This window comes from Telopea speciosissima, chromosome 7, assembly GCF_018873765.1.
Source record: "Telopea speciosissima isolate NSW1024214 ecotype Mountain lineage chromosome 7, Tspe_v1, whole genome shotgun sequence".
Classification (NCBI taxonomy): domain Eukaryota; kingdom Viridiplantae; phylum Streptophyta; class Magnoliopsida; order Proteales; family Proteaceae; genus Telopea; species Telopea speciosissima.
In genome coordinates, this window is record NC_057922.1 from 44,707,433 (window position 1) to 44,721,234 (window position 13,802).

Sequence of the window (13,802 nt, forward strand, 5' to 3'; positions counted from 1 at the left end):
ATTGAAAATTCGAAGGTACACTTGCAGCAAGAATTTCAAACCAAGGATCTGGGTGAGTTGAAGTATTTTTTGAGTGTGGAAGTTCAGTCAAAGAAAGGAATTTCTCTCTCACAACGAAAATATGTGCTTGATCTTCTTTCAGAGACAGGAATGTTGGGTGCTAAACCTCTAGATACCCCTATGGATCCCAATTTGAAACTTACTGCTGATGATGGTGATATTTTGTCTGATCTTGAGAAGTATCGGAGGTTAGTTGGGAAGTTAAATTACCTAACAGTAACTAGGCCGGATGTAGCCTTTCCTGTTAGTGTGGTGAGTTAGTTTTTATCTGCCCCACGGACATGTCATTGGGAGACAGTTGTGCATATCTTACGCTATCTTAAAAAGGCTCCTGGACGAGGTCTTCTATCTAGTGATCATGGACATAGGCGGATAGAGGGTTTTCCAGATGCTGATTAGGCAGGGTCTCCAATTGACAGGAGGTCTACTACTGGCTATTGTATGTTTGTTGGAGGTAATTTGGTGTCCTGGAAGAGCAAGAAACAGACTGTAGTTGCTCATTCCAATGTAGAGTCAGAGTATAGGGCTATAACATTTGCTGCCTGTGAATTGATATGGATAAGACAGTTGTTGGCTGAGCTTTGGTTAGTTGATGATTCTCCTATGCAGTTGTGTGATAACAAAGCTGCTGTCCATATTGCTTCAAATCCTGTGTTTCATGAGAGGACAAAACACATTGAGGTTGACTGCCATTTTGTTCGAGAGAAGTAGCAATAAGGGTTGATTTCTCCTTATCATGTTCGTACTGGAGAATAGCTTGCAGATGTCTTTACGAAGTCTTCGGGGAGCAAGCTGGGCATGATTAACATCTATACTCCAGCTTGAGGGGGAGTGTTATCAAGATTATGTAATCTCGGTATTAGCAGCTGCTGCTAATACCGAGAATGGTTAAGAGGGTAGTTTAGGGAGTTTTTATGTTAGATATGTGCTGTAATATGGGATATGTAAGGGTAGAATTGTCCTAAGAGTTTTATGTTATGTTGCCCTAGGGGCATTTCTGTCCTTGTATTCTCAAAGCATTTATCATAAATAGACATGTGATTGTGTCTCATTGACATAAGTCACAATTCCCAAAGCTATCATGGTATCAGAGCCTAGAGAATCGACCTAGGGTCTCCCACCGCCGCTACCATCTCTCCTTCTCTTCTCCCTTTTTTTTCCCTCTTTCCCTAGCCACCACCAACTTCCGCCGCCTCTCTCTCTCTCTCTCTCGCCTCTCGTCGCAACCACCACCCGCCGCCGCCGTCTTCTCCTTGCGACCCCCTCTCTCTTGGTTTCCCTTCTAGCGTCACCGAGCAGTAGGGAGTTGCACCCTTCTTTGTCTGCCACCCCTCGGTGGTGTTTGGTTCATCACCGAGGGTCTTTTTTCCCTCCTTTTTTGGTTCCAGCCTCTCTCTATGAACTAAATTGGCAGTGATCTTCTATTTGCCAACCTTTTTTTCAGATCTGTTAATGTTCTGAACTTTTCCCTTTTTTCCCTTTAATCTGTGGTTTGTGTTTTTTTTTTATATTTCTGCACCTTGTTTCGATGGGAGACTCTAGTTCCTCGACTACATCTACTCTGGATACGCCCATCCGTGGTTCTCATGATGGCTTTCCCACTTTCCCTGCGTGTGCTGTTCGATTTGATGGCAACAACTATTTGATGTGGTCCAGATCTTGCTATCTCAACATCGATTCTCGCGGCTTTATGGGTTATCTCACTGGAATAAAGGAGAAACCCCTCATTGCAGGTCCTGAACAAGATAAATGGAGTTCTTCCAACTCCCTTGTAATGTCTTATTTACTTTCCAACATGACACCACAACTTGCTCGTGGTTATCTGTTGCTTGACATTGCTGCAAAAATTTGGAAGGCTGCTCAGGAAACTTATTCTCAGGTTGGGAATGATGCCCAGGTCTATGAGTTGCACAAGAAACTTCATGAGACCAAGTAGAAAGACCTCAGCCTGTCTCATTACTATTCTGAGTTGCGCAATCTGTGGCAGGAGTTAGATTTTTATGACACTTTTCAAGCCTCTACACCTGAAGATGTGATCAAGTTCAAGAAAAGGGAGGATAAATTCCGGGTATATGATTTTCTTACTAGGCTGAATGTCGAGTATGATCAACTTCGTGCCCAGGTTCTTAGTAGGGAACGCTTTCCCATCTTGGAGTAGGCTTGTTCCCTAATCCAACTGGAAGATAGTTGACGCAATGCCATGATGCCTCCTCCGTCTCCCCAAGAGAGATCGGCTCTTGTCTCTGGTTCTCCTGCTGCACCGTAACTCTTCTCGCCCCAGTGATCATTCTGAAAAAGAAACTATTAAATGCGATTACTGCAGAAAGGAGAGGCATACCAAGGACTTTTGTTGGAAACTTCATAGGCGTCCTACCACTCTTGGTACTAAGGGTCGTGGTCGTGGGAGACCAGCTGCGCACATGACTGACACCGTGGTTACTGAACCCCCTACTGGTACAGCCCTCACTCCTATTGGGCCCCCTGCCAATGCTCCGGAGGAATTGACTAAGCTGCTGCGCCATTTAGTTACCAAATTGGATTCCACTACCAGTTCTGCTTCTGTTTCTACCTCTGCTTTGGCTTCTTCTGACACACCAGGTAAAGAACCAGGTATTTCTTTTGCTGGTTTATCTCACTCTACCATTTTCGTTTGTTGGATCTTTGATGCTGGTACCTCCGACCATATGACTGGTAAGGCCAATTTTTTCTGTACCTATTCTCCTTATTCTGGTAAGGACAAAGTTCGTATTGCTGATGGTTCTCTTTCTTCCGTCTCTGGGAAGGGAACCATCACCTGTTCTCCTACCTTTTCTTTACATCCGGTTTTAAATGTTCCCAATTTTGCCACAAATCTTCTCTCCATCGGTCGTTTAACATCTGATCTTAATTGCGGATCTTAATTGCAAAGTAACTTTTTTCCCTTCCCATTGTCTGTTTCAAGATCTGGTAATGGGAGAAACGATTGGATCTGGTAAAGCTGATGGAGGACTTTATTTTCTCGATGCTGCTTCCTCTTCCCTTCGACATGCTCATCCTACCGTTACTATGTCATCTGATTCTCCTGAGTTATTGCTTTGGCATCGCCGTTTAGGCCACCCACCTATGGGGACTTTAGTTAAAACTTTTCCACATTTATTTTCTGGTTGTAACTTGAAGAATACTTTTTGTGATGCTTGTGTTTTAGCCAAGCAAACTCATTCTTCATATTCTTCTCTAAGTTCTAGAAGTACTTCACCTTTTATGTTGATTCATTCCGATGTGTGGGGCCCTGCCCGTTGTTCTTCTCTTTCTGGGTATAAATGGTTTGTTTCTTTTATTGATTGCTATACTCGTTGCACTTGGATTTATTTGATGCATCATAAAAATGAGGTTTTCTCTTGTTTTAAAACTTTCCATTCCTTTATCCAAACTCAATATGATTCTCATATAAAAACTCTTCGTAGTGATAATGGGAGAGAATATTTGGATGGGGCATTCTGTCACACTCCGGCCCGGTTCATAAGGGCCAAGTGTGATTGGATGTCTCTGACATCCAACCAATCCCTCAGGATCGCAAGTGCAGTACTCCATTTACAGTCAAATATCACAAATACGGTAATCAATGCAGCGGAAGAAATTAAATAATAGAGATGACATTGATAGATAAGGAAACTAAGTGATAATTCATTTATATTAAAGATAAAGCTTGTGATACAACTATACGTTTCTCAAAAGTACCACAAGGTAAAACTATACAAGAAACTATACTATAACTATACAAAAATGTTTATAAGCACAAAAGAGTGGGGAGATAGCCTGGACTGTCAGACCAAGATCAAGAGAATGCGCAATCATCACATGCGCACAAAGCATCGTGCACTTCATACTCCAGCGCCGCAAATCCACCACCAGAAGTAACCAAGTCATCTGAAAAATAAGGATATCCACAGGAGTGAGCTTCACTGAGCCCAACAAGGGAAACTTGTTAGCAGATGCATATAGTCCATGATGAATGATTTAAATCTAAGTATGCTTCTAACAACAGTATTAAGTCACATGAGGTATAAGTGCTACTATGGTAGGTATGATATCCTCGGTCCTAGAAACACATAACCAGACGTCGGTCACCTGAGCGATACCACTCTACCACGGTGGGGACCCGCCAATTCCGGAATGAACATATCAGACCCCAGCAAACCCCCAATGATAACCCTACTGTTTGTTCCTATTCCGGTATAAACACATCGGACGTGGGACAGTGAATGACATTCCGGTATGAACACATCGGACCTACCACGGGTTATTCAACACCTCAACCCCAGTTGGTAAGGGTCGTAGCACTGGGTTCATGCCAATCCTAACCATATGCAGTCTAATATGATGGCATATGTTTTAATAAGAGTAATATATTAAGCTGTCCAGTAACATCATCATAAACCATGTAATTGTAAGAACAATAATATGCGCAATGCAATATGAAAATGCATCCTAAATCATGCACATCTAATGTAAAGAAATAAAAGCTAATAAACTATATGATTAGAGTTGTAAGAATGATGCATGATATGGCATACTTAACAAAACAGAAATTAACTTCATAAACACACCAAATTAAGGTCAAATTCCCTTACCTAGAGTTGGATGTTTGTACAAGTCCGTAGATGAATCCAACTCCCAAACAAACCTCACCAATAGGAAATTACAGTCCTAAACAGTAGTAAATAGCATGTATTAGACCCTATATAAGCCTAGGTTAAAGCCTAAACCAACTAGGACCAAAGTAGAGACAACAGGGGTGGACCAGATTCAGACCAGCCCTGAATCCGGTCGACCGTAGGGGTTACGGGCTCTGAATCCGGTTGGTAATACAATGCCTATTTTTGAGTTCCAATTTCATGGATCTTGCCATGCATGGAGTCTAATCCCCCAAATTGGCTTAGGGGAAATAAAGGGTACAGCCATGGGGTCATTTTGACCCAATTGCATGTATGGTCAAAGCCAAGATTCCCAATCAAAATTAAATAAAAAGTGAATTCTTGGAATTTCAGGAACCTGGCTGAATCCCAGGGAAAGAGGGCATTGGGACAGCATCAGGGGGATTGAAGGTAACCTTAATTGGGTTGACTTAATCCAATTGCATGTAGGACCAAAGGCTTTCAAGCCAAATTATCTAAGGTTCTAAGCTTTGGGGTTTGCTTGAGTTAAGAACTCAACAAAAGCAAAGAAGAAAGAGAGGAATTGGGAAATTTCAGAATAGTTAGACAGCATACCAGGGATATGAAATGAAGAAGATGGTAGCAGCCCAACCATCAACCTTTCCTAGAGTTTCTCTTCTAAGCTCCAAGTACTTTAAATCCTTCATGTTTTTCTTCCCTCTTTTTCTTCTCTTCTTTCTCCCTTAGAGCAGACTTGGTTCTTGTTTAGATAAAAATGAACTCCTAAAGCTAAGTATTTCTTATATAGCTAAGGTTACTAAAGCCCGTTTGGTTTGGTCAAGTTGGGATTAGTTTGGTTAATGTAATTTTCTAAACTAATTCTAAGACAAATAACCCCTTAAAGGCTTATAGTTAAGTCACGGGATTGATGTACCATGTCATAAGTGGGGCCCCGGGCATGTCGGTCCACGGGCAGCTCGGGACACACGGGGGTGTGGGTCCCACAAGAGAAAATTACAATTCTGCCCCTACTATACCATAAAGCATTAATGCTATATATATAGGAATGGATTCTTATCTAAGACCCGGCCCAATGGTATGCGGACAACTTAACCTGGGCGGGTACGTGGGTCCCATAAGGAGAAAATTGTATTTCAGCCGATATGACCACCAAACGAGATAATAGTTTATATAAAATTACTAACGGGTTTCATATAGAGTTATTACACAAGTTCAAATAAGACCCGATTTAGAGGTGGGTGTCACACATTCCAGGTATATCTTGCATCCCATGGTATTTTGCATCAGACTAGTTGTGTAGATACACCGGCTCAGAATGGAGTGGCTGAACGTAAGAATCGCCATCTCCTGGAAGTTGCCCGTGCTCTTCTCTTTGAGATGAATGTCCCTTCTCATTTTTGGGAAGAAGCCATTATGACTACTGCATATTTAATTAATCGCATGCCTACCTGGGTTCTTTGACTTTAACTCTCCTATTCAGGTTCTTCAAGGCTCCACCACCTTTATCATTCCACCCAAAGTTTTTGACTGTGTGAGTTATGTTAGAAATCACCATCATCCCAGTAAATTGGAACCCCGGGGCTTCAAATGTATTTTTGTGGGGGTATTCTCCTACCCAAAAGGGCTACTGATGCTACCATCCCCTTTCTCGTAAGATGTTTGTGACTATGGATGTTATTTTTAATGAAGCTGTCCTTTTTATGATGTGGCATCTCGTCAAGGGGGAGAACTGGTTAGTGCCAATATGCCTGATATGCCTGATATGCCTGATATGCTTGTACCATCTCTTCCTACTTCTCTGGTTCAGGGGGAGTCTTCCATTCCACAGGAAACTCAACCTACTGTTATTCCACCACCTGTTATTCAAACCTACACCCGCCAACGTTCTCGTTGTGGGTTGCAACCAGACACTACTCTAGCTGCTCCACCTTCAATGGCTACTCCTACGCTAGACTCGTTGTCCCCAGGTAATATTTCCGATCCATCTCCGCTTCCGTTAACTTCAGATCTTTCTTTTGACTTACCCATTGCACTTCGAAAAGGGGTTAGAACTTGTACACAACACCCTATTTCTCAGGTTGTGTCGTATGAGTCTCTTTCCCCTGTTTATCGTGCATTTGTGACTTCCTTGTCCTCTGTTTCCATTCCTAAGAACTGGCAGGAGGCTCTTCAAGATCCTAAAAGGAAGGCTGCTATGGTGGAGGAAATGCGTGCTCTTGCAAAAAATGACACTTGGATTTTAGTACCACTTCCTCCCCAGAAAAAAACAGTCAGTTGCAAGTGGATGTTTATTGTCAAACAGAACTCTGATGGCACAGTGGAGCAATACAAAGCTAGATTGGTTGCTAGGGGGTTCACCCAAACATATGGCCTGGACTATCAAGAAACCTTTGCCCCTGTTGCCAAGATGAACACCGTCCGGGTAATTTTGTCAGTTGCTGCTAATCTTGGGTGAGAACTGCAACAGTTGGATGTGAAGAATGCATCTCTTCACGTGGAATTAGAGGAAGAAGTTTATCTAGATGTTCCTCCTGGGTTTGCTACTAGGAAAACTCATGGGAAGGTATGTAAGCTCAAATGTGCTCTATATGGCTTAAAGCAGTCTTCGAGAGCTTGGTTTGGTAGATTCCATAGCGCTATGGTGAAGTTTGGATATACCCAGAGCAATGCAGACCATACCCTCTTCGTCAAGAAGTCAGGGCCAAAGATTGCCATCCTCATTGTGTATGTGGATGATATTGTTGTCGCAAGCAATGATTTAGAAGAAATTGAGAGCTTGAAACGACTTCTTGGGAAGGAATTCGAGATAAAAGATTTGGGGCCCCTGTGATATTTTTTGGGCATTGAGGTTGCCCGTTCTACCAATGGGATATTTCTTTCTCAGTGGAAGTAAACCTTGGATCTACTATCTGAGACTAGAATGCTAGGGTGTTAGCCAGCCGAGACACCTCTTGAAGCTAATGTTCGTCTCTCCAGTCAGATAGGTGACCTAGTTGACAAAGGGAGATATTAGAGATTAGTGGGGAAACTGATCTATCTTTCCCATACTAGGCTGGATATTGCCTTTGCGGTCAGTATGGTGAGCCAGTACATGCATGACCCTTATTCCACTCATTGGGATGCTGTTCTACGTATTCTTAGGTATTTGAAGGCTCCCCCCGGCAAGGGAATTTTATTCTCCTAATGATCATTTGAAGGTGGAAGCATATATAGACTCTGATTGGGCTAGTTCTCCTGATGACCGCCGGTCTACCTTTGGTTACTGCACCCTTGTTGGGGGTAATTTGGTGACCTGGCGAAGTAAGAAGCAAACTGTTGTTGCCCGTTCTAGTGCTGAGGAAGAATTTTGTGCCATGTCCCATGGCATATGTGAGTTGATGTGGCTACAGGGACTCTTAACTGATTTTGCAATTCCTGCTTCACTGCCAATAAGTCTGCTATTAGTATTGCTCATAACCCAATCCAGCATGAAGCACCAAGCATGTGGAGATAGATCGTCACTTCATCAAGGAGAAGTTCGAGCAGGGACTGATCTGTACTCCCATTGTCAAGTCTGGAGACCAGTTAGCTGATATATTTACTAAAGGGCTGAGTAGTAAAATTTTTTGTCCTCTTGTATGCAAGTTGGGCATGTGTGATATCCATGCTCCAACTTGAGGGGGAGTGTTGTAATATAGGATATATAAGGGTAGAATTGTCCTAGGTATTTTATGTTGTGTTGCCCTAGGGGCATTTCTGTCCTTGTATTCTCAAAGCATATATTATAAATAGACATGTGATTGTGTCTCATTGACATAAGTCACAATTCCCAAAGCTATCAATATGTTTTATGTTGTTTTACTGTTATGCCCTTAAGGGCTTATTTAATTAAGTTTTGTGGGAGGTCACACATAACGTGCGACTCCCAAGTTGCATTCATCTTCTCCTCTTCTTCTTCTTCCTTTTTCTTTTATTATTGACACTAATCACAGTGGCTATCTTTCTTCAAGTGAGAGATCGGATCGAGAAACCATCCCCCAAAGGGTGCTGCTTCGGTCACCGGTGGTAATGCTGTAGGTATAGAGCTTGAAAGAGAGGAATGGATACAAGAAGGAAAAAAAAAAAACAAGAAGGTAGAGAAGAAAGAAGATCATCTTGGCTTCACACCATCTTGAATTGCATAGAATCACTCAAGCTTTCATTCCTTCCTTCCTTGCTTGCTTCCATCTCCAAATTCAGTATTTTTAAACCCCAAAAAGAAAAAAAGAACCTAATAACTACTTTTCCAACAATAACTACTCTCTAATAATTACTTCTCCAGCAATAACTCCCTAATGGCTCCTTTACAATAGTAGTACACAATAATTCTGGTCCCAAATAAAAATACAACAAAATAATAAAAAGAACTAAACAGAATGCTGGTCATTTATCCATAATGAAGTGACATGTGGCTGCATAAATCCTTGAGTGATGTCCTCATCAATTCTTCCCGTGTGGGAAGAATTCACCTCCTGTGAAAATAGGCTCTGGTATCTCTCTAATAAATCAGGTTTAAGGCGCTGAAGTTTGTCCTCGATGATCCACGTACAAGCTGTACTAACCATGCTCTGATACGAAATTTGGTGTAGGACAGGTTTAGGAAACCACATCTTTCATCACAATCAGTCCTATTCCAGCCAAACAAGTATGCTTTATTGGGGTTTACAGGCTGCTGTAGTTGAAAGAAATAAAGGAAGGGACTTAAGAAATGAAAATGGGATTGGGAGAAATATGATAATTAAATAGGGATAGTTTGCTGTAGGTATAGAGTTTGAAAGAGGAATGGATGGAAGAAGAAAAAAAAAGAAGGTAGAGAAGAAAGAAGATCATCTTGGCTTCAAACCATCTTGAATTGCATAGAATCACTCATGTTTTCATTCCTTCCTTGCTTGCTTCCATATCCTAATAAAGTCTTTTTAAACCCCCAAAAGAAAAAAAGAACCTAATAACTACTTCTCCAGCAATAACTCCCTAATAACTCCCTTACAACATTAGTACACAACAATTCTGGCCCCAACTAAAAATACAACAAAATAATAAAAAGAACTCACATAATGCTGGGTCAATTATCCATAATGAAGTGACATGTGGCTGAATAAATCCTTGAGTGATGTCCTCATCACTAAGAGGTGCAGCTTGCAGCCTTCAATGGTTATACATTAATGAATGTTTTCAAACACTTTAATACTGTCTAAAACAACCTGTCAAGACATTGTGAAGGAGGTTTTGGATGGCTCACCACCTTTAAAGGAAATTTGCTAGGAGAGAGTGTTCTTAAAGCCTAGGGCATTGGCTCTTGTATGGTAGAGCAAGGAAATCAATTAGCAGTAGATATCCAAAGAGAGGAAACAAAATTTATCAGAGATCAGGGATGGTCAGGAATTCCCATCCTTAACTGGTTTTTCTTTTCACATTTTTTAAGTTCATCTTCCTCTTCCTCCTACTGCCAGTAGTAGATAACTATTTTCTACTATTCCTGCAGTTATTGTGAAAACAGCAAGAGTCCCCCAAATTATTTATCGAGTTCTGCATTACATTAAATTATTCCTCTCATTCAGCATCAACAAACTTGTGAGCTTATTGCAAGATATAAAGGAAGTCATCATTGATAATTAACCAGTTCCATCTCATATACATTTGAGATCTTGGTCTCATGCCCATATCCTCAAGCAAGCACAAAAGAGTGCAGCTCTCCTTGTTGATGTAAGAATAGAACCCTAAATGTTCTTCTTATGTGAACAACCATAAAGCACTTGGATTGTATTGGTTCTATTACCGATTTGCATGGAGAGACGAAGGAGATATGAAATCATTTTTATCAGTAAACCTATTGGATGCTAATTTTATTTTTTTTTTTCTGTATTTTTTATTAGCAAAAAAAAAAAAAAAAGTCTTTACACAAGAAATCCTATTTTAGGATTCTTATAAGGCTCCATCTGTTCCACAGAATATTTTCTGGAAAGTCAATTCATAATAGATAAAATGGGTAAATTGCCTTTTCATGGAACCAGTTTGAGATGGCTTCGTATGGTTCTCCATTTCCAAGGTGGTCCACCATTCTGATCGATGTGGACATGAGCTCCTAACTTCTTTCACAGCTTGGTTTTTGCTCTTAAGTACTTCTAAGCCCAGCCTTTTCTTTCCCATTCATACTAGGCTTATTTAACATTGTCTAGGCATTCCCTGTTGCTCCGATTTCCCCTATACCTAGGACATTGTCTGGGCCAAGAGCCATAGTTAGTTGTTGTTTCCATTAGGCTATGCTCTAACATTAAGCTATTTCTGCCAGCTCTGGTGGTGGCGAAGCACTACTGAACAATTTGCGTATCACTTGATATGGATGATTTTTGTTTCTGCTGGACAAAACTGAAGATTTCCGGTCGAGTACTTTTTGTCCAGTAGGTACTCCTAATGGTACCCTACATTAAATACTTATATATGGCTTAAAGGCTTAAATATAGGCCTCTGTGAGGCCCTATTAGTTTAAAACAAGGGTATTAACTACGTTAACTACAATAAGACAGTTAGAACTCCCCCCCCTTTCCCCCGAGGACCGCCTCTTGCTCTGAGCTCCCTTTCAACAGTCGTTCCTTTTTATCTGAAGTGAGCTGTCAGTCAGTCTGACTTGGCCAGCTGACCTTACTTCGTAACTGCTCCGTGGGGATTTGTTCAGTCTGATCATAAGTTCGATACAAAATCAGGTAATGAGCTAAAGGTGTCTCGCTCTCCTCACTAAAAATGCTCAACCGGGATAGTCATCAAGTCTGGCCATAGAAATAGCCTTGTGAGATGTGGCAATCTCGACCCTGGATAGAGAGGAGATGGTCTGGATTTGTAAAATGTCAAATTTCTGAGACTAATTCAATCATATACCCTCCCGTGTATTGGCATGCATCTCCATGTATGCAAGTGCATGCCTATAGTACTTCGACTTCTACTATGGATGCTCTCAAACTCCTGGATTTTCAAAGCTCTATTTTGCCACTTGCCAAACTCCAATTGGGTTGAAAGCTTGAAACATGACATGTGAATAGAAGTATCCGATTATAGTGACGGGTGCACTGTCCTCAATGAATGGCAATTGAAGGAGTGACCAAATTACCATAACAGTTATTGGGAAAGTAGTATTCAGAAAAAAGAAAAAAAAGGAAGTTTTTTAATTTTTTGCATTGCATTTCAGTGGAATATTTTTTCTGTTTTTTTTTCATCGTTCCTATAAAGTTTTATTTTACTTTCAAGGTGGTTCTTGCAAAATACTCTAGTGGAAATATCTGGAGCCTTAAAGATTGGTAAAATGCTTTGTTTCATAGTAAGGGGTATATGCAGTCCGTGAAAATTAGTACACATTGACTTATAGGCCAGTGTGGCACATTTTTTGAGACATACCTCTATATAAACGAGGATCTAATATTTGACAGGCTCAGCCAAATATTGTTTAGGCCTAAGTTCTCACATGACAACCATAACCTTCTTTTTCTACCTTATTTGATGAATGACCATGTTGTTTTCCCAATCAGTGATGCTCCAGAAAGACAAACGTAGTAGAGATCAGATGTTAAAAATTGTCTGATCGTGTTTATTTTTGGTCTAGGTAATCTTTGAGATGATACCCTCGGTATCTCCATATATGGGACATGTTGCAGGTTGTGGGTACCCGCACCCATTTGACACATTACGGAGGCCACTCTCTTTCCAAAAACTCATAATTATGAAGAGTTATGCTCTTTGGAACTTAGTTGGCCGTCATAAAATTTATAATTAGAGATTCTAAACCTATACTTCCTTTGATTAGTTACCCATTTGCTTTCAACTCATCTGATTCTTTTCATTACCTATATGCTTGCTGCTTTCTCCATGTTAGTTCATCTATTGATGTTTTCTTCTGTTATTGCCTTGGTTTCTATACTGGGGTGGAAAATTAAGGTCTGAAAATAGCTTCTCACCCCTCTCTACCAAATTCATCATCCTAGGACTTCTTCTTTCTGCTTACACTTTCTACATATATTAATTTTCTTTTTGGAAATGAGAATGATGGAGAATCTGATGTTAATGGTAGGTGCGCCAGGAGATTTGGTGTCCCATCTGTAAGCAGGGAGAGTTGCAAGAGAATCGTCGTTTTATTTATTGCACTCTTTGTGAGCTACAACTCATTAGAGGGGATGAGGTGATACTATCTGCACGATTTTTTTTGATATCCCATACTCCTATTGCTCTTTGTGTTCCAAAAAAGATTTATATCTTGATATTATTTACTGATCTCTATTCGATAATATCACCTAATGAAGAAGGTGATTTTATATATTGTGGTTGAATCATCGGCTCTAATCATGAATTGAAACAGTGTTCACACACTTGTTCACGTGACTCCTACTATTAAACAAGAACCTTGTCTAATTTTGTTATTTTTCTCCGTTTGGAAGAAAGTTATGTAAAGTCTAGAAGCCTAAGAGAAGCAGAAAGTAACAATTGCAGAGATGTGATTAATTTTAGTTTGTTTTAATTGCTATGTTTTTTATAACTTATATATGTTTCTTGTCAGGTTAAGTTGGACATTTTTCAGGATCGTCTAGCAGAAGCTCATGCGGAACATCTTGATAGGGGATGCAGGTTGACTCCCAAGTTCTGCATGGAAACTAGGTTTGAAATAACTGCATTGTATATACAGTGCCAGGCATGCAAGACATTTGAGATTATATTGTAGTTTCATCTCCTTGCATATATATGGTCAACACATCCATGTAGATTAGCGAAAGATTTAATTCCTGCTTTCCAAGTTTCTTCTCTAATAATGGTTTTTTTTTTTTTTTTCCTGCTTGTTTTTGGCATTCCAGATTTCATTTTAATTTATGCCTTACCTCCCATTGCAGATCCTAGGCTTTCGAGAGATTAGTTTATGAGGGCTGCATTTGGTATGCATTCCAAGAAATCACACCAAACGCAGGCACAGCTGAGGTGTTCACATCGAGTACAACATGCTTACTCTGTGATTCAAGTAAACAACCTGAAACTTTTATGACCTAAATCCTACTTTGTTACTGAATATGGTAGCAATGCCCAACTTAAACATCA

General features: G+C 40.5%; 1 protein-coding gene across 4 annotated transcripts in view; it reads left to right on the forward strand.

The window, feature by feature from the left end:
- The window catches only part of LOC122666596, a 57,490-nt gene extending 43,975 nt beyond the window's left edge, over positions 1–13,515 (forward strand). For 3 of the 4 annotated variants that reach the window (XM_043862612.1, XM_043862615.1, XM_043862613.1), the window contains 2 exons: positions 12,790–12,897; positions 13,273–13,515. In XM_043862612.1, coding sequence (XP_043718547.1) covers positions 12,790–12,897; positions 13,273–13,434 — 270 coding nt within the window. In that variant the 3' untranslated portion in view covers positions 13,435–13,515. The remainder of the gene's footprint in view (positions 1–12,789; positions 12,898–13,272) is intronic. The other variant, XM_043862614.1, reaches the window with a different exon arrangement.
- Positions 13,516–13,802: the final 287 nt, after the last annotated feature.